The following is a 23,356-nucleotide window of genomic DNA, read 5'->3' as shown; positions in this document are numbered from 1 at the left end:
ACCCACATATGGCAACAAAGAAGTTGAGAAACTGGCTTCAGGAAAGCATCAGTGGCTCAGCAGTAGCACACATCTATCCAAAAGGAAATGAAGTAGCTCCTGCTACTATGAAGGGATGGACCTCTAAATTTGCCTTCTTCACAGGCCAATCTCATACGACAGGCGAGTTTGAGTCTCTTGCACAAGTATGTGGAAGGGTTTCAGATAATATTCTCTTCCTTGAAAAGATAATTCATCTACTATAGAATGAGCTTCTTGCTTTTACCTTCTCACACAATTTAAAACAGAAGAAAACCCAGTGACAGCCGAGACAACCATTACCTTTCACATACCAAAATATCAACAATAAATGATTTAGTAGCTCAGAAGTCACAGACAGCTATATAACAGCACCACGCCAGTCCTCAGGAACTCACAGCTCTGGAACTTTTATCCTATTCTTGCAATCATCTATTTCCTCTTGCCCATAAAAAACCCAGTGACAGCCGAGACAACCATTACCTTTCACATACCAAAATATCAACAATAAATGATTTAGTAGCTCAGAAGTCACAGACAGCTATATAACAGCACCACACCAGTCCTCAGGAACTCACAGCACTGGAACTTTTATCCTATTCTTGCAATCATCTATTACCTCTTGCCCATAAAAATACACACAAACCAACTGTATTTTATAAAAATCAAGACTAAGTGTCTTGATTTTGCTGTCTTAAGAACAGAACATAGGTCATTCAGCTTGAAGGGAGTCATGGACAAGCTCTGCTGCTTCATAAACTTATTGTACAAAAATAAAGCAGAAGCTTAAGCATAAGAGAACTGAAAAAAGAAAACCCTGAGATTTTTACAGACATTCTTTTTCCCCCAGAGGTCTGAAATCTCCTATCACTTTTGGGGGTCCCCTGCTTCTTTGTGTTATCACTTGTTCCGAACACAAACGTCATGGTCTGTGAGTTATTCCCAAAAGATGAACTGATCTGACAATGTCCAAATAATCAAGGTCTGAGGCAGCGAGTTCAATTTCATATTTAAACAGAACCAAGAGTTCAGTTTTTCACGGTAATGTTGCAAAGCATAAGTCACCCACTGCAGCTCACTGCAGAAATGACTCAAACCCTGTAGCTGCTGTGCCAATACACCTGGTATTTATGCAGAAATAAGCTTCAGCACAACGGCATCTCCTATGCCTTACAGAAATTTAACAGATATTCATTTATCTTCGAATTACATGCACAGCCTGGCAACATTTGGGGCTCAGGCTTTGAGCTGCATTTACATGGAAAAAGGACTATAGTGGTGCCAGGAGGTCAAGAGGATACATCTCCAATTCCCACATCAGCACTGACACTCCCTGGTGTCACTCCAGTTTGGCACTGATGTCACTTTTCCAGGCTCAAGGGTCACTAAAAGCAGGTATTAAGTACAAAATTGTAATATTAGGTTAAAAAGCACTAATGAGTTCGAACAAATATTAAACAATTGTTTTCAATTTAAAGAATGTACAAAAAATTGAGTTTAAAAAGGGCACAAGAATCCTCCTGTTTTAAGAGGTATTTTGGAGAGGAATGACATTTCCTTCAGCGGCTGCAACCACGGCGCTGTGCAGCAGCACATTGTGCCTACCTGTCCCTCATGGTCCATCCCCATCGTTTAAACTGAATTAAAATTACAAAAATAAAACTGAGCAGGGAAAGGTGTTTTGAGAAGATTTAGTGCTTTTCCAAGGACAGGGCATAGGGGGGGAAAAAAAGGAAGGAGAGGGAATGCTTTAACACTTATAAAAAAAGCAAGTTTTCCTATGTCTTGCACCCGGGAGAGAACTCCACAACTTGAGAGCTGCTGGAGAAGAACTACTGGAGTAAGAAATCCAGAGCAAAACAATCCAAAATGCATTTTGTAAGGAAAAAAAAAAAGAAAAAGGACATTAATAACATGCTGCTAGATACCAAGTTACACTTTATACCACAACAATTTACACAGCTGCCTCCAGCCTTCCCTGGTAGCCAGCAGAGCCGGAGTGCCTTCAGAAGAATCTCCATCTCAAGGCAAAATGTTCACGAAAAATCATTGTTTCTACCAAGTGAGCAATCCCTGAAGGGAAGGGATGGAAAAGCATCTCACCGCCTGCTGGCAGTTCAGCCCGACGTTCCCCTTTTCGCCCCGAACCACTTTCATCAGGCAGTGCAGGGTGCGGCCCTTGCGGTGCAGGCCCGAGCAGTGGTGCTCGATCTCCCCTCGGCAGCTGAGGATGATCTCTGGGCTCAGCGAGAAGTCCTCCATCAGCATGCGGCGGTAATCCAGCATCTCGCCCTGGCACTCGCTGCTCACCTGGCGACCTGGGCCAAGAGAAGACCAAGCAATTTAGTTTTCATGCTGCTTCTCGTTGACGGGGCCGTCCCACCACCACCACCATGCTCTTGTTGATGCCCCCCACCCCAGCCCCCCACCACCACGGCCACGCTCTTGTTGATGCCCCCCACCCTGGCCACGCTCTTGTTGATGGGGCCGTCTCACCACCACAACCACGCTCTTGTTGATAGGGCTGCCCCACCACCACGCTCTTGTTGATGGGGCCGCACCACCACGCTCTCGTTGATGCCCCCGCCCCACCACCACCACCACGCTCTCGTTGATGGGACCGCCCCATCACCACCACCACCACGCTCTCGTTGATGGGACCGCCCCACCACCACGCTCTTGTTGATGGGGCCGTCCCACCACCACCACCATGCTCTTGTTGATGCCCCCCACCCCAGCCACGCTCTTGTTGATGGGGCCGCACCACCATGCTCTTGTTGATGGGGCCGCCCCACCACCACCACCACGCTCTTGTTGATGGGGCCGCCCCCCCACCACGCTCTTGTTGATGGGGCCATCCCACCACCACGCTCTTGTTGATGGGGCCGCCCCCCCACCCCGGCCACGCTCTTGTTGATGGGGCTGCCCCACCACCACGCTCTTGTTGATGGGGCTACCCCACCACCACCACCATGCTCTTGTTGATGGGGCTGCCCCACCACCACGCTCTTGTTGATGGGGCCGCTCCCCACCGCAGCCACACTCTTGCTGATGGGGCTGCCCCCACCACCACGCTCTTGTTGATGGGGCTGCCCCACCACCACCACCACGCTCTTGTTGATTCCCCCCACCCCAGCCACGCTCTTGCTGATGGGGCTGCCCCCACCACCACGCTCTTGTTGATGCCCCCCAGCCCAGCCATGGTCTTGCTGATGGGGCTGTCCCCACCACGCTGGAAGAATAGGGACAATGTCCAGAGTTTGGAGAACACCAGATTGCAACAAACCCCATTGATTAAACCCCAGATTGCCGGGGTTTAAACCAGTCGTTATGGTAGGCGCCAGCATTTAATTGAATCTGTGGTATTTCCCAGTCTATGGATTCAATGTGTGAATTGAGGGGGAAAAAAAAAAAAGGGATTCCTGAAAGATTAGGAGAATCTTATTTTGGATTTCACATTACAGGAGGGATTAGGAGAATCTTATTTTGGATTTCACATCACAGGAGGTGCTTTTCACGGAATCACAGAATTTTCAGAGTTGGAAGGGACCTCTAGAGATCATCTGGTCCAACTGCCCTGCTGAAGCAGGAATGCTTTGAGCACATCACTCAGGAGCATCCAGGCGGGTCTTGAAGATCTCCAGAGAAGGGGACTCCACGACCCCCCTGGGCAGCCTCTTCCAGTGCTCCATCACCCTCACCATACAGAAGTTTTTTCTCATATTTGAATGGAACTTCCCATGTTCCAGCTTGAGCCCATTGCCCCCTGTCCTATCGCTGGAAACCACTGAAAAGAGTCCGGCTCCAACATCCTTCAACTCACCCTTTAGATACTTATAAACAAGGTCTCCCCTGTTTTGAAGAACAGCTGAAAACACACTGTGGATGTGCTGCAGGTCAGCTATTCCCTGTATGCTCAACAAAAACAGGAGTCACCTCTGGTCATTTACCAGCTCGGTATCTAATTGGGGGGAGGAATTTGTCCAACAGCAGGTTAAGCATTTTCTGAGGAAAAGGTTTTCTATAGCAACAGCATATACTTACTCAGGAAGCCAAAAAAAACAGAATAGGAGATGTTACCCAGAGTATATATGGAGCGTGTAACAAACCAGCTGCAGTTGTATAGAAATCTAGCTTTAATAAATGTTTCCATCTGCTGTATGCTTTCCTACAGTCCCATGTAGAAAGAGGTTTCTTTGAGTCTAAAGGAACATGTTGGCTTTTTTGCCATGTGCTCCTCCAGCCCTCCCATCACCACCTATTCACACGTGTACAACGCCCTGTGCCACAGAGCTCCTACAGCTCAAGAGGGGCTCCTGGGCATTATAAAGAGACACACAGAAATGTGGGGAATAATTAGTGTTCCTCCTGGGCTATGCTTTGTGCACAAGCCACACGGCTGCAGAACCTGTTCCGCCAGGAAAAGTGGAAGTTAATAACTGAACAACAGTTTTCTGCAGGTAATTCAGGAAAGCACTTGCCCTACTGCAGGGAAAAGGGAGGGGAAAAACCCAACCCACAACTTTTCCACGGACAGGACACATCATTTCCACATCAATCAGAAGCAAGGAGTTATTCAAAGTCATAAACGCACAGATTGCTTATGGTGTTAGAGCAGCATTGCAGCCTGCAGCCCCGCTGAGGAATCAGAAACCACCCAGCTGCACGCCAAGGGGAAAGCCAAACAACTCTCCAGTACAGATCTAGAGGATATAACATTATTTTATATGTTAAGGCAATTTCACAGAGAACCTCTAGTTGGTCCTGCTGCACAGGGTCTTCCAATGCCCTTTACACAGCTACTGGTGTTAGAGCATCACCAGCTTACACTAAGTTAAACGAATATAAAGAATATTCTCACTCTTCCCTTCCTTCTATATAGGAAAAACCAGAACTAGTGAAATTATAGCATTTACCCAAGGTACTGAACTGCAAAGAAAGGACACTGCTTATGAGAGGCAGAGGACTGAGTATCTCTGGCTTTCCCTGAGTGATGATAAACAGGTTCTCTGTTTTAACCTGGTAGCATATTTAGTGCTTGCTACATAAAGGAGAAAAAAGCTGCTTGAATTCACAGTGAATAGAAGGATTTGCAATTTCACACCATCAGTCCAAGGGAGACTTGCTAGTCTGCATTTTAAACTTCTTGCCTCAACAACAGGAGTCAACATTCCTTCTGAGGAGAGGCTGAGGGACTTGGGGCTTTTGAGTCTGGAGAAGAGAAGGCTGAGGGGGGATCTGATCAATGCTTCTAAATACTTAAAGGGAGGGTGTCAGGAGGATGGGGCTGGTCTTTTTTCAGTGGTGCCCAGGGACAGGACAAGAGGAAATGGGCACAAACTTGAATAGAAGAAGCTCCACCTAAACATGAGGAGAAACTTCTTTCCTTTGAGGGTGGCAGAGCCCTGGAAGAAGCTGCCCAGGGAGGTGGTGGAGTCTCCTTCTCTGGAGACATTCCAACCCCACCTGGACACGTTCCTGTGGGACCTGCTCTGGGTGGCCCTGCTTTGGCAGGGGGTTGGACTGGATCATCTCCAGAGGCCCCTTCCAGCCCCATGGGATTCTGTGATTTGAGGTTTACTCAGCTATTCTGACCTTCAAAACACACGAAGAAAGCATGACGACGAGGAAACTTGCCTCTGAGCCAGAGTTTGGGACAGGTTACTTGGAGAAGGGGACTGTAAATACACATCGAACTTGAAAGTCCAGGAGAAACTCGAAATCAAGGTCCCATCTCTTGATTCAACCCCCCCCTTACCTCTGTGCACAGCAGACTCCAAGCACATGAGCAGGTAGGAAAGCCTGGCTTCCCGAGAGCGGGGCAGGTTCTCCACGTTACAGCGGTATTTCTTCAGGTCGCTCTTACAGGACTTTGCCAGCGAGTAACTGACTTTGTAGTCCTGGGCGATGAGCTTCTGGCGGGTGGTCAGCGCATCGCGACACTGCAGGAGAGGGGGATGGGACAGAGAGCTAAGTTTTCAAGTTGCATTTCAAAAAGACAACCAACATTTTAAAATTCTTGCCTTTAAGCCGGACTGCGGTTAAATTTCATTTGTCTCATGGAAACCAGGCAGTTAACGCACACCGGGGTCAACACATCCAGGGTTTTAAAGGCAGCAGCTCTCCGCAGAGCTCTTCTTAAAACTGCACATTCATCCAGCTCTTTGTGAAGAGCTGTGGCTGAGAGCGTGACTCATCCGCGGTAACTAGGATCAGTGGCTGACATTTATCCCAGCTGTGGTACATGCTCACCCCATGCCCTCAAGAAACAACTTTTTTCCAGTCGCATTTACAAAATAATGTGTTTTTTGGATCCGCTCTGCAACACGCCGAGCAGATGAGAGCAGAGATGAGAGCAGATCAAGCAGTCCAACCATGGGAATTTCTAGCCGTTTGCCAGCACCGGTGAGGATGCACCGGGGCCAAACCCAAACCCAACAGCTGCAAGAACAACCCTCTAAATTTCATCCAAAAAAGGGCCTGTAAAAACACTGCCACGCTCCGCAGCTTTTGGTTTCAATTACATGAAAATTAAATTCAAGGGCAGCGGATAATTTAGAATAGCTCAGGCAAATTTGTCCGTTCTCAGACTATTTGAAAGGAAGGAAAACTGTGCATGTGGGAGAACAGGGAGTGATCTCTGCATAAGGAACAGAAACCCCACAGCCCTCTCCCCTTCCTTACATCATGTTTTTGACTTTACCCCCCCTCTCCTTCCCATACCTGCTCCAGGACCTGAAATATAGATCTATTCACACCCTTCCTTCATGCTCCTTGTCTCTGTACCACGACTGGCACCCTTGGACTGGACAGATGGAAAGTTTGGGACACAGGGAGGTAGAGGCTAGCAGATACTTCATCCCCCAAAGCAGGGGGAGGTGGGTACAGCCTATTACATTCTTATCTTAGACAGTGGACCATGGAAAAGACTCCTCAAACGCCCCCCCCATACCCCTGTGCCACCAAAACCAGGTTAAGCAAAAATAGTGGCCCATTTCAGTGCCGCGCTTGTACAAAATGAAGCTTTGTTTCAAGCCCTCCGGGAGTGTGCTCTCAGTTTTGAATTTGTTAATTGGAACCAGGCTTTCGGATAGCTAATACATTTAACCAACAGGAAATGAGTCTGGTCCCTCCAGGCCTCTGAATCAGGCTCCTTCAGCGGAGCTTCTCCGAGGAGGGTTTTACAGATCCCCATCTTGGGATCCTTTCAGCCAGATGATATAATTCCGTATAATCCCCAACACTCCGGCGCTGCTGCTGACATCACCGAAGGCGTCGCTGCCTTCCCAAAACGCCTACACCAACACAAACTCTTTTCAGGTCTGGCTTTTTTGGTTTTGAAAACAGTATCTTCAGGAAGAACCTAAGGAAAACGTCAGTAACTGAGCTGTGCATCTTTCCCCCAGAATTTGCTGCTTGGTAGTCAGATGCTTACAGAAAAGAGGAGTGAAGTGCACACAGCTGCCCGCGCTGAGGCATTTGGCCATTTGATTTCTCATCTGTAGGTTACGACAGCGATTACCCAATCCCACAGCACGGGGAGACTTCTACTTTAAACACTCACTCAATCACAGCCCTACCACTTGAGCTCCACGTCTACCTTCCCGAATTGCTCAGCCAAAAGCTTTGATTTATTTAAATCCTTAACTTTAAAGGCTGTAACTTCAGCACAATTAATTCAAGCCATCAGCACGTAGCTGGAAACACAAACGTATCAAAGTAAAAGCATCTGTTAAAGCAGTCGGTTATCCAGCCACAGAGATGATGGATTTTCCTCACCACTGAGAAAGAATAATGTGGCCCGGACTGATGAATGATCTGACGATTTCTGCATTAAGGATTTGTCTCACTGAGACAGATACCCACCTTTTCACTCATTGATTCTTCAAACTTGTGATTAAAGAGGCACTTGTAGACTCTGCCTTCCCCAGCCTGAGTCTGTGGAACAGAACAGAAACATTTGCCATTAAAGATAAGCCTTGTAATGCTTAACGAGCAGGCTAAACTACACCTCAAGAGATTTATTTTTTCCAACTAGAAATATATTAAGCTTAATACTTCAAATGACAGTGATAGCTTCTAAACTACGAAAATTTTCAAATTCTTGCTCGTGTCCCTCACCCTTTTAGCGAGAAGCTGCTCAGCTGATATAAGCTAATTTGGACTGAAAAGGCAGTTTTGCAGCTCGCTGCTGCAGGGACGAGGAGCGCTGCGAGGAGTCAGACCAGGCCACCCTTGCACACCAGTTCCCCGCTGCAAATGGGAGCAGCCTCTTACCTCTGCTGCCTCCTCCCCATTCGAGCTGCTCCACTCTCCCCCTCCCACCAGCTCTGACACCCATTAAACCATTTGTGCCAATTCAGCTCATTGACCCACTGGAAATAACACTTGTTTGGTGGCTGAGTGAATTTAATACCAGATTTATTGCAAACTGACAGCTGCAAGGTGTCTGTTTTCCCTATTACATGATCTTGCTCGGGCTCCGCTCTACCTTTCCATTCCTTTCCTCCAAGGTGGTTTTCGTTTTCCCTATTACATGATCTTGCTCGGGCTCTGCTCTACCTTTCCATTCCCTTCCTCCAAGGTGGTTTTGGGGTTGTTTTGGGTTTTTTTTTAATGGATTACTGTAGAAGAGAAGTCAAGAGGAATTTACTCACATTTTCACAGAATCGCTCTCTATCGTCTCGGCACGCGAAGTAGAGGTGCCGGTCCAAGTGGAAGTCATCTGAGGAGAGCTCAGCTACGCGGAGAATGGCTTTCTTACACTGATCTGAAACCTGAACCCGAGGATTGGTCTCCTCTGCCTCTTTTACCAGGCCTTTTTCCAGGCAAGCCACCACCTCTCCTTGCGAGTGGGCATCCTACAGGAGAAGAGCAAGACGAAAAGCTGTAACCAACCACTTAAATTATAAAGTCATCTGTGGTTCTGCATTAAGCACCACATAAATTAAGCCAACAAACAAACTCTCTACGCAGAGACTTCCAAAAGTTCAGCCTAAACTGTGTTTACACTCAGAGGAGTTAACAGTAAATATCTGTACTGTCCACACACTTTATCCATCACCATCCTGCTGATGGTCACCGTGAAATCTCCTCCCCTCCAATGCTCTGGGTTTGTTTTAATGTCACTTAATGAGATTATCACTGCTTAGTCACACTGCTCAGAGCAGTTTACCAAAACGGCCAAATTATCTTTAATCTGACATAGCTCTCTTGGCACCATGGCAACGGCAGCGCATTTAAGAACGTACTTGGGGGAGAGAAAAATCATAGTTCCTCTGTGCTGAGACGAGCCTTCAGCTGGGTGGTGATAGTCAGTGATGCTAAAAAGGCCACAAAGGAGCTTTGCCCAATGCAGGCTTCTCAATGCTAATTCCTCCATTAAGAGAATGAAAATAAAGCATTCAAGGGTAGATGAAGTCTTGGACAAAGCAGTTCTGGCCCAACGCTGTACGCCACGTCCTCAGGCTTGCAGGACAGCAACCAACTTTGGAGTCTGACCAGCAAGTGCCAATAACCGTAGAGAGCCTGTGCTTTGTGTGAATGCCCAGAAGAGGCATCAAAGCCCATCAAAGCTCCGTTTAGTTTCCTAAGTCCTTTTAACGTGTTTACAAAGGGAACTGTTCTCCCTCTATCTCTGCAGAAGGTCCAATCCCTCTAAACCAAGAAAGAGATCTCTCAAGGCTTCTGCAAGCTTCTCCAGCGAAGACCACCTTAACTTATGCTGCTCTGAGATATCACTACTCAACTTGTATCAGATTATCTGGTGCACACAAGGCATCAAGATCTGCACACATCTGAATCACTCAGCCTGGCATTTACCAGAACCATTTAGGAGCTTTCCCTTCAGCTCGCTCTGTCAAGAGGATCCATCCCTCCTTGTGGCAGCAGCATGAGTAAGAGAGCAGTCTCCAGAAAACATGACCACGACTAATCGAAGCCACGCAACTCTTCCAAACCTTTTTCTCCTGACACGTCTCCTCGGGCAGGCGGCCTGTGATTCCTGCTCTAACTCTGCTGCGCTTGGACCACAAGCGGAATTGGCCCATTACAAAGTTGTAAACATAACCCAGAGGTTTAATCAGTTTAAAAGGGCTAGAAGTAGTTCTCCCCTTGAAAAAAAAACAACAAAACCAACCACTACACACCCCAAAACTCCATATTGTGGTTTGCTCTTTTGAGTGGGAACTGGTCAACTCCACACCCTGGCAAGATATCAGGGTCTTCGAAGAAGTGTAATTATATATCAACGGTCCCTTTAGGGCTGAACCCAAAGGGATGTGAGGAATATTAGCTAATGCTACCCTTGCCACATTACTGAAAATTGTCATTTATCCCTAACCACGCCAAACACAAACACTGTTCTGCAAACCCTCGTGGTCAGTCCCAGGCAGTAATTACAGCCGAGGAGCTGGCAAGAGGAAGTGACTGAAAACAACCATTTTAAGCAGTTTTTTTTTGCTCCAGCCTAGGGGAGGTTGCAGCTGGGAGGCTGCAGCGTCCCCTCAGAAACCAGCAAGGAGGGCACAGGAGAAGCTCTTCCTGCCAGGAAAATCAGAAGTTTCCTGGTTTCTTGCAGAGTGGGTCTAGATTCCTGGTCGGAGTCATGCTATAGCAAAGTAATCCTATTTTTAAGAGCATAGCACAAGCTGATTTCTCTATGCCAGCAAAGTAATCCTATTTTTAAGAGCATAGCGCAAGCGGATTTCTGGATGCTGGATGTTTACTGCTGCAGGGACACAACACAAAATGACTAATTTACCGTGTTATTTCGCAAATACAATTTTTACATTTGGGTAGGTCATCCTGCAGCACTGGCTGCGCTGCTGCCCTGCATTAGAGCAATTGTGGAACACGTCAGACTTTACAGGAATAGAAACACACACAAGGCAACACAGCTGGCTCCCGAGAGGTGCGGTGCTGCTCTGCCCTCCCACCTCCCCAGCTTTTACACACCTTCTTGTGATGCCCTTGGTGCTCCCGTGCCCGCCTGACACCACCTGGGAGATTTACTGACCTCAGCTGGTGCTCCTTTTCAGGCAGATCAGGTCTCTCAGTGCTAGTACTGACTAGCTAAGCCAGCTCAATGACATCCTAACTCTCCATTTCTTCAGAAGTACACGAAGGCAGCCACGCCACTGGCCAAAGAGAGTATAGATGGGACTTTATAGATGTGGTTTAGCGAAATATCACTTCAAGCTTCAATTACAGGCTAACACCTACTGTATTTAGGATTGTACATTTTACTTCAGACTGGAGGGGAAAACAAGTGTGAGCACAGCCGCACTTAACCGCCTTTTTCTAAACCAGCCAGCAATCAGAAGTTTGACAGGCTTGTTCTAAGGCTGGCAGGACACTCGTGCGTGTTAGGGCTACAAAGATGATGAGGGACTGGAGAATCTCTCTGCTGAGGAAAGGCTGAGAGCCCTGGGGCTGTTCAGCTGGAGAAGAGCAGACTGAGAGGGGACCTCATCGGAGCTGAGCAATAGCTAAAGAGTGGGGGGCAAGAGGATGGGGCCAGACTCTTCTCAGTGGTGCCCAGTGCCAGGACAAAGGCCAATGGGCACAAACTGGAACATGGGAAATTCCATCTCAACGTGGGGAAAAAGTTCTTTGCTGTGAGGGTGGCAGAGCCCTGGAACAGGCTGCCCAGAGAGGTGGTGGGACCTCCTTCTCTGGAGATATTCAAAACCCACCTAGACTGTCCAACCTGCTCTGGGTGACCCTGCTGTGGCAGGGGGTTGGACCTGATGATCTCCAGAGGTCCCTTCCAACCCGTACAGTTCCGTGATGCTGTGACTGTGGTACCTGCATCGCTTTGTGGCTCTATGTCACACAGAGCTCCCTGTTCCCACCTGCGCTCCATGTCCCACCAGTCCTGGGGGGCCACCTCAGCTGAGGGCTGGCATCCCACAGCATGAGCTCTCCTAGTCCTGCTCCAGCACTGGTGCTTACAAGGATACTAACACCTGCTGTGGAATAAATCCCAACAAAGCTTTTCCTCTATTACTATCCTCTCTTCCACCCTGTTGTTGGAAAACTTCCACCTTGGAGCTAAAGAACTTTAAGTTCCCTGATAAGTCAGGACTCCCCAAAATTGTTGCAGGGGCTTGACAGAGTCTAGATCTCATTTCTTCAGTGCAACACACTGAAACACGAGAGCTTAAACCCAAAAACCACACGCGTTTCTTGGAATTGCCACCTCCACTATCAAGAGGAGAATTCTAACCGCAAGTTGCAAAGATCTGTTAAACACACTAGAGATAATTATCTAGTCTGGAGTGCCTTGAAACTCTGCAGAGTTTTATGAAAGGATACATTTACATCCACAAAGGATACAAGCAGCTTTCCAACACCGTCCCTATGGCACTTTGAGCCACACAGAAAAGGAATTAAGTTTTAAATGTGCCCAAGCAAACAGAGAAGCTGGAAAAGTGAACAGATGAGAGTCAAGAGCAGAAAGGAGCAGGAAGGTGAAACATAACTTGTTTTACCAGCACACCACGTTGTGCTGAACGGCCAGAGCCACGAGGCTACAGAAAACCACCCAGCAGATTATTCCAAGTTCCAGTTTGGCATCCCACCTGGCTAACTGGACACCAGGGTTACTGGGACAGCTTTTAGATTAGCTAATTCCCAGTACTCTCAGCTGACACTACACTAAGTAAACCAAGACTGAGCTGAACGTTACCATCCCTGCCCATTTAGGAGTCCAGTACTTCTGTGGAACTAGGGAAAGAGTGACAGCAACTGTACTCCAAGCACTTAACGGGTGAAAAAAGGCAAGAAAACAACAGTCTCTTAATGTGTCTTTTTATAGGCATCTGAAAAATGCTATTATGTGCTAAAGTACTACACCAGATGTGCAATTGGCACTTATGTACCCTCCATTATGGCAAATAATCACCTCCAGTTCAGCCCATCATGGCTAAATCCAGCACCTGAGCAGCTACATGTTCACTGCCCACCGGTTTGAAACAACCCTGGCCATTACCAGGGTCAGGAAAGCAGCTCATTCTGAGAGACTCTGAGAAGAAAAGCTCCATTGCAATTACCAATTTCAAATTAGATTCCCATTGCATGAAAACAAAGCAAGCTTTAAATACCAAGAGTCCACACTCGCTATAAAGCGCAACAGCCAACTGGAAAAGTGACCAAAACTACCGTTAAATATTTCTCCATTAAAAAACCACCACCACCCCAGAACACAGGCACTATTACACAACTTAATGCTCTCAGATGACACATCCACAGCCTTTCTGCTTTATACAGCAACACAGTCAGGTTGAGACCTCCACACGGAACGTTATTGCTCTTACAGAGCAGAAAGCCAACGAGAAATGTGGAAAAGAAAGCACAGAAAACATCAGATCAGAGGCAACAAACCCAGCAGGAACAGAATTCAATTAGGAAGTAGAAAGCAAGCTGAAACAAAACAAAAAAAGGAAGTGTAGAAAAGGAAAACTGCTAGCAGAGGGGATCCAAGAAGCAATGTAGTTCCGGCACCTACTGAAGTGCCTTTTACAGTTAAAAAAGCCAATTTATCCCAGCTCCTATGATGAAATTATCACACTGCAATCTACCAGCTGCCTGATGTGGATGGAGTTAGCGGTCTAGCAGGGCTGATTTCCATATAAAAAGAGAGATGAATCTCTTCCCCCATCTTCCTCCTCAGGTGTCCAGGTCCTATTTATTAAATTCACAGCTACGTTCAGTCACACAAAAGGGTCACGGCTGTTTCTCTACAGGCAACTCTCAGAAGCTACAGCGTGGAAATAAAGCCTGAACCAGCAGCTGATGAGAGTAAATTAGATGAGATTTCACCAAAGCAGAAAAGGGCTAGAACAGAACACCAACAAAAGAAATGCTTGCATAGCCATTTATAGCTGTTTCCATAGCAGTACAAAATCCTTCAATTGCTCTAAGTGCCAAGGATGACAGCGTGACAAAAGAAACCATATGACAGGCTGCGCTGCTTTCACCAACCAAGGCAAAATATTCTGGGTTGGGTACCCAGGAAGTGAGGAATATGCATAAAGCTTGCTAACCCCCACAAAAGGTCGGGCAGGGGCTCCCTTTGCTGTCCCATGGAAACTTAGTGACCCAAACTTCGTGTTCTCTGCCTCTCCCAGGCACCTTGTGACCTTAGTGTCCCCCCCGGTCATCCTCATCTTTCACTCAGCAGGGTGGGCAACGCACAGTCACAGACACAAGTCTCATGAAATCCAGGCTACTGTAAGCCCTTTGGTGCTACCAGAAGTATTTTAATGTATCTTAATTTCATCAGGCCACAGGTAGACCTGAGAGCCAGGACTCCGGTTATTACATTTCTGGTTCTATACTGATTCTTAAAGGTGATTTCTCATTTCTTTACATCCTTCAAGCCAGGATCAGAAGAAAGCCATTACTTTATGGAGAAAGCAAGGTACTCAGGTGCCACCAGCATGAATCAATGGTGCTGGCAAGTTCCTCCCACTTCCATGGTTGCTTTTGCTCCTCAAATCCAGTCCTTACTTTCCTGCTTTCTGTTGCTCAGCAAAACCTTCTGGAATACACCAGCACTTCAATTTAACACACCAGGAATGGGTAGCTGCTTACAGCAGCAAACATCTCAAACAACTTTTCTTTTTAAACCAAAAAAAAAGCACATACTTTCTGTTAAATCTTTTTACCTCCTCATTAACAGCCGATTTAAGAGATTAATTTTTAAAAACGCAAGGGCTAGGATTTAAAAAGCACTGCAAAAAAAGATGCTATGATCATTTTAACTTTATCCCTAAACATAACAAATTGGTGTAAAAGCAGGGTCCCGCAGCACTACGTAACCGCTGCCTGCATTAGCTATGCTGAAGTAGAGAGGAAAAGACAGTGCTTTGAAAACAGCCCCACATCTAACCACTGCAAACTTCTTTGCACCAAGCTCATATGGCAATAGAAAAGCAATTTATTTAGTAAAACGAGTATTAGCCTGTACTACTAAAACATGACACTAAGTACCACGTGTGCCCTTCAGGCATTTTCAGGTGGGCAGGGGAAAGGGGAAGCCAAGAGATAAAAGCTCTGGATGCAGTCTATCTGCTCCAGGCTGAGGAAGCAAAAAGGGTTATCACACCTTGATAACCTCCCTGTGTCAGAGCAGGGCGTGAAACAAGCCTGGCATAGGGCTGCTGAAATCTATTGTTTGGATTCACTGTGTCGAGTCAAGCCTGATGAGAGCGTGATCAAAAAACACAAGTACCTACCTAGCTTCCTACCAAAGGGAAGACAAATGAAAGTCTGCTGTGTGAATGCAGCCCCTCACAGAGGAATAAATACATATTTATTACAAAGGAACTATACCGAATCAGGACATCATCCTTTTCAGCCAGATTAGACATGCCCTGTGTTTTCTCCGTGGTCAGTAAGGCAATGGCACTGTTGCAGGGCCTCTACTGAAGCCTCCTTAAGTGAATGACTTTTAGAAGCCTATCGACAAGCTACGTGCTCTCTGGGTACCTTTTCTCCAGGTCGAATGCTGCCACACTTCAGGAGATTGATGTCGGCCTTGCAGTCATCCATGAAGCCACAGATCAACCGGTAATCGCTGAAGATAATGGCTGTCATTTTAGTGATGTACTGGTGGCACTGGTATTCCGTGATGTTGCCTCTGTGATCCACCAAACATGACACCAAGAAGCCTTTACCAACTGGTTCATCTGCACACTCTTTGATCTGTTTTTAAAAAAAAAAATAATAAAGAAGAAAGTACAGTGGCTGCAACTACTGAATTTAACCTCTTTTTTTTCCACTTTAAAAAAAAAGTATACTCAAAACTTGCATCCGTAGCTTCAAAAATGTGCTGGCAAAGAAACCCTCTAGGCTCTAGTCTGATTTTCAGTGAGTCAGAATACTTGAGAGTATTTCAGAAATGAGAAATACCTCATGTGTGCCAGTATCTGAAGAAAGCAAACGCAGCGACCTTGAGGATTATAAACCCTCTTGCCCAATAATCATCTTTCATCATAATAACACTGAACTCCCACAATCAAGTGGATTTGTAGGAAAAATGCTAGTTTGACAAACCTTTATTTAGAAAGCCGAGCGTATTACAGCATCACTAAATCAGACGCAGACCCCCATTAGCCACCTGACCTCATACAATATAACATTTTGGTTAGAAGCGGGACTGATTCAGAAGGCAACACAATATTTATTGAACTGTTTATAACCTGCTGGAAGCTAAAATTACTATAAAGGAAAATCCTCATCAAATTCGTTTTTATCAGGCTCTCATAAGAACTGATTGTTGGTACTAAACCATTTTACCCAGTGGTCTAAAAAAATAAAAATAAAAATCACAGCTAACAGAAGATGAAAGCTGTGCAGGGATGGGAAAAGCAGTGTACACCAGCAGGCAGGTCCCCAGAGTAAATCACAGCCCGCGCTGCTCGGGGAAGAGGACAGGGAGGCCACAAACATCACCTTTGGAAGTTAAAGACCCAGTCAGTTTTGACAGTGGAAGTGGAAAACCTGGTTTCTTACCAGTTCAGGATGCTCCCCCAGGAATACTGTGAGAGGAGCAGAGCGATGCCGTGCTCCAAGGGGTACCAAGATTAGACAGGCTCTTTTTTTAGCCCTGGGAAGCCCCAGCACGCTCAGCAGTGACAGTTTTTCAAGCAATAGATACGTGGGCTTGAGGGGATTACATCAAAGATTTGTTCCTGGACACATCCTGGGCTCATCAATCTCAATCAATCCTGGCTCATCAATTGCCAGGAGATCCCTGGCAATCAATAATCCAGGAGGGTTCAGATACCAAGCATGGGAACAGGCTGGGAACTGTCTTACCAGTTCTCAAATAAGTTAGAATCTTTATACCGGAAATTTTAAAATATGGACAGAGATCTCCAGAAAGATATATCCCAATTCAAATAAGAATTAACTCGGGGCGTGCTGCGACAGGCTCTCACAGGTCAGATTACATGAGTACAACAGACCTTTCTCTGCCTTGGCTTTTCAGGCCTTTACTTTCTGTATAACAAATAAACCACGCAACATTTTAAACACCATTATTTGAAGGCAGATGGTAGGCAGGTAGAACATTTTGTATTTAATCTATACACCTATTAGAGAAACACAGTTACTAAGGTCAATGTAATCATTACAGATGAGGCAATACAATAGCTTTTGAAGTGAAAACACGTGAAAGGGAGAGTTGAGCAAGCTGCCTCGTGGGTTTGGCCCCGCTTCAGCCCACGTGTCGCCAGCCAAACCAGCACACAACGGCCACACACTGGGTTTGGGAGAGCCCAGCTCTGGGAACAGCCCCAGAGCCAGTGAACTGTGTAAAAGACCGAACGAGCACGTTATCGTCTGGCCATTTCTGAAGCAAACACCACTGTCTGGTAGCCAGGGATAATTCCACATTAAAACTATTGCCAGAACTTAGAAAAGATCACAACAGCTGAGAAAAATGTTGAAATTTAAATCTGTGTTTAGCTGGTAAAATTAAAGGTGCACTTTTCACAACATACCCAGCTGGGGCAGTCACCAATTCCCACATGACTTACTAGAAGTTACTCTTCTAAGTTGTATTTTGTTCTTGATAGAAAGCAATACAAAATCAGAGTTCATTCAACCCAGCAAGAAAACACCTACCTGTTAATGGCAACTAAAGAAAAATATTAATAATCTAATACTACACATTAGCAGTATATGCCCACTAAAAATCTTAGCTTTAGAGTGTTGTAGAAATACCTTTAAAAATTAGCAGAATGGTTATGCACCTGCCTCAATATTAAATATCAGAAGATCAAAAACATGGGATTATTGTTCCTTATCCAACTTTTTTTTTCTTTAAGTTAAAACCACTCATCAAATGGCAAAAAAACCCCATCAGCAATTCGTGTCATCCTTCACCACAATTATAAGAGGTGGTAGTTATATACAGCTAAAATTCTATATTCTCTTCCCACTGCTTTCAGACATCATATCCCAGATTTAGAGGGCATGGTTTACAACCATGCCAGACTGGCACTGTGTAACAGTGGTAATTAAAGAGACTGTTAAAAGAGCATTTTCAAGAATGCCTTAGTTGTAAAAATTCTGCAGCAGCCATATGACATAAAAAAGAAAAACATAATCTTTCCCTATGACTGCAAAGAAGTAGAATTCAACAGATTTGGCAGTGTTTCCTTCTCGGAGCTACCAAACTCCAAAGCCAACGTAACCTTTTGAAGCAAGCTGTTCTCCTTCCACTGCTGCATCATCTAGTCTTCTTGAATTAAGTGTTTTCTTCATCTCTCCTTATATTAAGTGATGGTTTCCCACAAATGCTATTCCTACTAGGCCATGAAGAAAAAGTAATCCATTACCTTTCAACTACACAATTCATTCCCAAATTTTTGGAGCCAGGCTGCTGTTGACACCCTCAGCTTCTCAGATCTTCGTGTGTGACTCTCAAATGAAAATTTTGTAAAGAATGGGGAACCACGTAGGCAGTTCCATCAACATGTGAGGACTTGGGGGAACTACCTCTCCTGTTGAACCTGCTCTGAGCACCTACATATTCCTTGCATCTAATAAGCAAGGCTGCACCACTGAAAGCTACACCTATGGAAAATAAGCTGCCAACATGAGCTGGGCTGGAGAGACAATCTGCTAGTCGTGCAGCTGATCGTCTTTCAGGAAAACCTACTTCAAAAGCCACAAAGGGGCCATCATCTAGAGCAAACCTTTTTCTAAAAAAAAAAAAAAAAAAACAACACACAAAAAACCCCAAACCCACCAAGTTTACGGGTAAGCAAAGTTATTCTGGTGATATACAACTGATGCTTTTCAGAGCATGTTTTAATGACTGAATTAAGGCAGAAGAAGATCCTGACAGAGAGTCCTCGGAGTAATTAAACTTTGAGCCTTGAAATAAGCTAAGAAAAAAAGCTGATTAATCATTTGGTGTCTATGTGCTTATCCTCCCTGCTTGCAAGACACAATCCAAAACCAGCCTCATGGTGAATTGAGTGGAAGCCCTGCTATACCCACCCAAACTGCTACAATTGTCCAACCCTTGATAAAGGGGGGACAAAGCCAATCCACAAGAGATTTCTGACAAAAGGTCAGGAAAAAGCTGATGTGTTGTTGGTTTATCACTTCTTTCCCCCACCCCCTTACCTGGCACCACCAAGGTACCTGCCTTTTTCCACAAGGAGATTGAATTAATGACGCCCAGTAATGAGGCGTGCAAGACTAGAGCTTCTCCAAACCCAAAAGATGATTTGCACGCTGATTCACTATCACAAAGAACTGAAAACCCCTTAGTGCCACGGCAGCAGCTGTGCCTGTCTCCTGACTTACCTCTGCAATGGTGGACTTGCAGACTTCTCTGGCCACGGATTCAAACTTCGGGTCCGTAGTCAGGTTCAGCTTGTAGTTCCACAGGAGCTATGGAAAGAGCATTTGTAGAAAGGGGGTTTAAGAGCTCCCCGTGGAGAACAACAAATATTTTGCCTCAGAAAAGAAAGAAACACCACTTATTCCCACTCTGTATCATCATCCTTCTGCAGTGCAACAATCAAGGCAAAGTCTCCTTGACAACAACTTTGTCCCTTCATTTCTGCAATGCTTTTCTCACAAATTCAGACTGCTAAAAATCTCTCCATAAGGTCACGAGCTGACTCATTAAAAGGAAATATGAAATTGTCTTCATTAGATATAACCAAAAGGAGAAAACAATGAAAGCTTTAACTTGCTACCCACTGTGTAATTAGCAATGTTTTTAGCCCACCACACCTTTCTGCACCACAGCTCGTCCACCTGATGCAAATACTAACAAAAAAAAAGTAATAATGAAGTCCTTAATATGAGCAGATTTCATTCTGAAAAGCAAACAAAAACCTAGCAGAAAAGGAAGGAGGGCAATGCAGCCGGTCCCTTATTTGCTTCCTTCCAGTCACACTCTGCAGATATATACACATCTCAGATGTCCTCCTCCATTAAAGTAAAAATAAAGGATAAAATTAAGAGCTGAGATGTTGCCCCAGAAAAGCTCCATTAGCTCATCTGTTCTTCTCTAGGATGTTTAGTTGCATTTAAACATTTTTCATTAACGTAAAGATTAAACAGTTTTACAGATTAATTTCAAATACTCTGCCTTTGTGACAAAATCAAATTAATATAAAAAAAGACCGACAGTTTGGTCGAACTTTATTTTGACGCTTCAATTGTACACAAAACACTAAGAAAACACAAAATCATGCACCAGGAAAGCAGTTCTACATCATCTCCACCTCAAATCATGGAGTTGTGAAAAGCTAAAAGAAGGAGACGATGGGACCCTAGTGCATTTCAGAGGGAGTAAGATGTTGAAAATATAAAGGTTGAACAGAAAAAAGTGAGTAACTGGGGAACCTGTCCTTACATGGGGCTGTAGACCTCTCCCAGCCAGGATAGGATGGACAAGAATGAGGTCCAGGACCATAGGAATACACCTCTGCACATGTAAATCTCAAAATTTGAGTCCCACAATGAGATGTTCTTCAAAGGAATCTTCCCATGGACAGAAGGAAGGTTAAACTTGCAGCTTAAAACCCCCAATTTTAACACTAGGGAATATTTTCCCAGGAGATGATGAGCAGTTCTATTACCAAAGACCGCAGACAAAGATGACATTTGGACATGAGTCACCTCTCTGCGGTCCAGCTTTTCATCACTCCCCTTTAATTTCTGCCCAGCAAGATGAGACTTTGCCCACACTTCCTAGTCCTGAAGGGCTTCTAGAATCACATCTGCCTTCTGGCAGAAATGCTGTCATTTAATCCAGCAGAGGAAAGGGCCAACTTCAGTTTCTAGAAGTCTCAATTTCTTCTTCATTCAGGTAATTTCTGTTGGCTTATTCAAATGTCAGGTAGCTACGTTTTAATTACTGAAGTTTTTCTTCTTTTTCAAAAAAGAAAAGAAAAAAGACAAGACTTAAACAGAAACATGATGTGCCCTTCATCTGATCCAGCCTTGCACAACAGAGAATTACAGCTGCCACGCAGCCAGGCAGCGCAGTGCTAAAGGTTAATTTATAAACACGGTTGGAAATTACTAGTTGTACAGCACGGCTGGGTTTCATTTCTGGAATGGATCTTCCAATAATAAACCAAAATACAGCTTCTCAAGCATCTGAAACCAAGACTGTCATTGAGGCAGGCACTTGTCTGTGTCCAGGGCTGACCAAACAATTAAGGCTCTTGATATGATGTATTCTAACAGAATGCAAATGAGAGAAGCCAAAGGAAACGTAATACCAACCTTAGCTCTGATGATTTTATATATATATTTTATTTTTTTTTTTTTAGAGTCTCAGGATTTGAAGAGTCAGCTCAACAGCCTGAAAACTGGCTAACAGTTTGCTCACTGTTAAACACAGCGCTGCGAGGAAATCTGTTCTAAAACCAGCCAAGTGGTTCAAACTGCCTCTAAATATCACACCCCCCACAGCATTTTCCAAGCGAGCCTAAGAATTTAGCAGCTGTGAAAGCACTACAGAAGGCTCCAACAGCTGAAATTAAGAGTTTAAATTCAGTGCTGCTCACATCATTCCCAAAAGGAGCACATCATGTTACTCCCAGTAACTCACGGGAACCACCCCCCAGCTATAAAATAGGAAAGATGTCTGTGATCCTCCCCTGACACAGAGGTACAGTTTGTAAAGCTCTCAGACGTGCTCTGCTCTGAAGTCTTCAGTAAGACCATAATACTGGGTTAAAGAAGTTCACTTGTGTCCTTCCTCCACGCTAGAGACGGAATAAAATAAAGCAACACTTACGTGATTGCAGTCTGAGGAGATTTCATTATCTGGCTGAAAAGAGAAAAAAAAAAAAAGAAGTGTCAGTTGACTACCGACGTGATGCATTTCACATACAGAAGAGTCAAAACTTTAAGAAAATGTCAACTCATTTTCATCCTAAGACACAGTTTGACAAAAGCAATAGGAAATTTTAAAACCCGCGTAGTACAAGTGATGATATCCAAGTACCAAGAAGAAGGAAATAGCAGGTACTTTAGACACAACGCTGTCTTAGCTCAGCACAAAAGCAGCAGCATTAATGTAGACGCCGTAAAAAACATAACTGATGTGTTTGTGTTTGGCCCAACTGCCCAAACTAAGGCAGCAAAAAAGCTTCTGTGGGAAAACAAAGACGCAGCAGTAAAAGTTTGACAGAAAAGTAACTTTCATGCATTCAACTGAAACAGCAAGGTAGGACTCGCTTCCCTCCCCAGATCAAAGTGTCTGTATTCCCTGTTTGAGAAGCAACATCTTTTCGTCCAGCTGTCCATGAAGGGGCTGGCCCAAAGCTGGCCCGAGACTTACACCTTCAATCACCAGAAACTGGTAACATCCAATATTTGTACATCATATCACAGAATGACATGGGGTTGGAAGGGACCTCTGGAGATCATCCAGTCCAACCCCCTGCCAGAGCAGGGCCACCCAGAGCAGGTCCCACAGGAACGTGTCCAGGTGGGGTTTGAATGTCTCCAGAGAAGGAGATTCCACCACCTCCCTGGGCAGCCTCTGCCAGGGCTCTGCCCCCCTCACAGCAAAGAAGTTCCTCCTCAGGTTTAGGTGGAACTTCTTACATTCAAGTTTGTGCCCATTTCCTCTTGTCCTGTCCCTGGGCACCACTGAAAAAAGACTGGCCCCATCCTCTGGGGACCTTCCCTTTAAGTATTTATAAGCATTGATCAGATCCCCCCTCAGCCTTCTCTTCTCCAGACTCAAAAGCCCCAAGTCCCTCAGCCTCTCCTCGGAAGGGAGATGCTCCAGGCCCCAATCACTATATTCTTTATTTTATAGTAAGGAAGATACTGCTATGTCCTTATGACAACGCAGCCGCCGAGTGCCCACATGCAGCCTCCACCCGAGCACGTGTTTTGGGGAGAAACACCCACATTCCCCAGGGAGCTGCTCCGGAGACAACTCCAGCTGCAAACCATCCCATCCCTCCTTCCAGCACAAACAGCTCTCACAACAGAGAGCTCCTGGAAAACAAGTTAATTGCACAAATCCGTATCCCATCCTCACAGCAAAACAGGACAAAAATCACCCACCCATCGTACCCATAGGAAAAAAAAAATTAAAAAAAAAAAAATCAACCCTGACTCACAAAGTCTCTGCTTCCACTGATATTGAAGATGCCAGAAATACTCAAAGAGCCACAGATACTCAAAACCACTCAAAGCTTCAACACACCATCGACACCAACACGTTAGACCTCAAATATTTGACATAAGTAGCTTTTCATCAGTTCTGGAGGGAAAAAAGAGAGCTTCTCAGTGCAGGCGTTTTGCTGCCGCACGAGGCGTTACGCCA

General features: G+C 45.3%; 1 protein-coding gene across 1 annotated transcript in view; it reads right to left on the bottom strand.

Moving 5' to 3' along the window:
• The window catches only part of GLG1 (golgi glycoprotein 1), an 89,476-nt gene that overhangs the window by 24,735 nt on the left and 41,385 nt on the right, over window positions 1–23,356 (bottom strand). The window contains exons 2-8 of the mRNA XM_014960764.1: window positions 21,809–21,841; window positions 19,351–19,437; window positions 15,514–15,729; window positions 8,676–8,879; window positions 7,885–7,956; window positions 5,777–5,960; window positions 2,122–2,336 (exon numbers count right to left, since the gene is read on the bottom strand). Coding sequence (XP_014816250.1) covers window positions 2,122–2,336; window positions 5,777–5,960; window positions 7,885–7,956; window positions 8,676–8,879; window positions 15,514–15,729; window positions 19,351–19,437; window positions 21,809–21,841 — 1,011 coding nt within the window. The remainder of the gene's footprint in view (window positions 1–2,121; window positions 2,337–5,776; window positions 5,961–7,884; window positions 7,957–8,675; window positions 8,880–15,513; window positions 15,730–19,350; window positions 19,438–21,808; window positions 21,842–23,356) is intronic.

The sequence above is a fragment of the Calidris pugnax genome, unplaced genomic scaffold (assembly GCF_001431845.1).
Source record: "Calidris pugnax isolate Ruff unplaced genomic scaffold, ASM143184v1 scaffold347, whole genome shotgun sequence".
NCBI classification, from domain to species: domain Eukaryota; kingdom Metazoa; phylum Chordata; class Aves; order Charadriiformes; family Scolopacidae; genus Calidris; species Calidris pugnax.
Note: the sequence above shows the minus strand (reverse complement) of the source record. Positions and strands in the feature narration are given on the sequence as shown.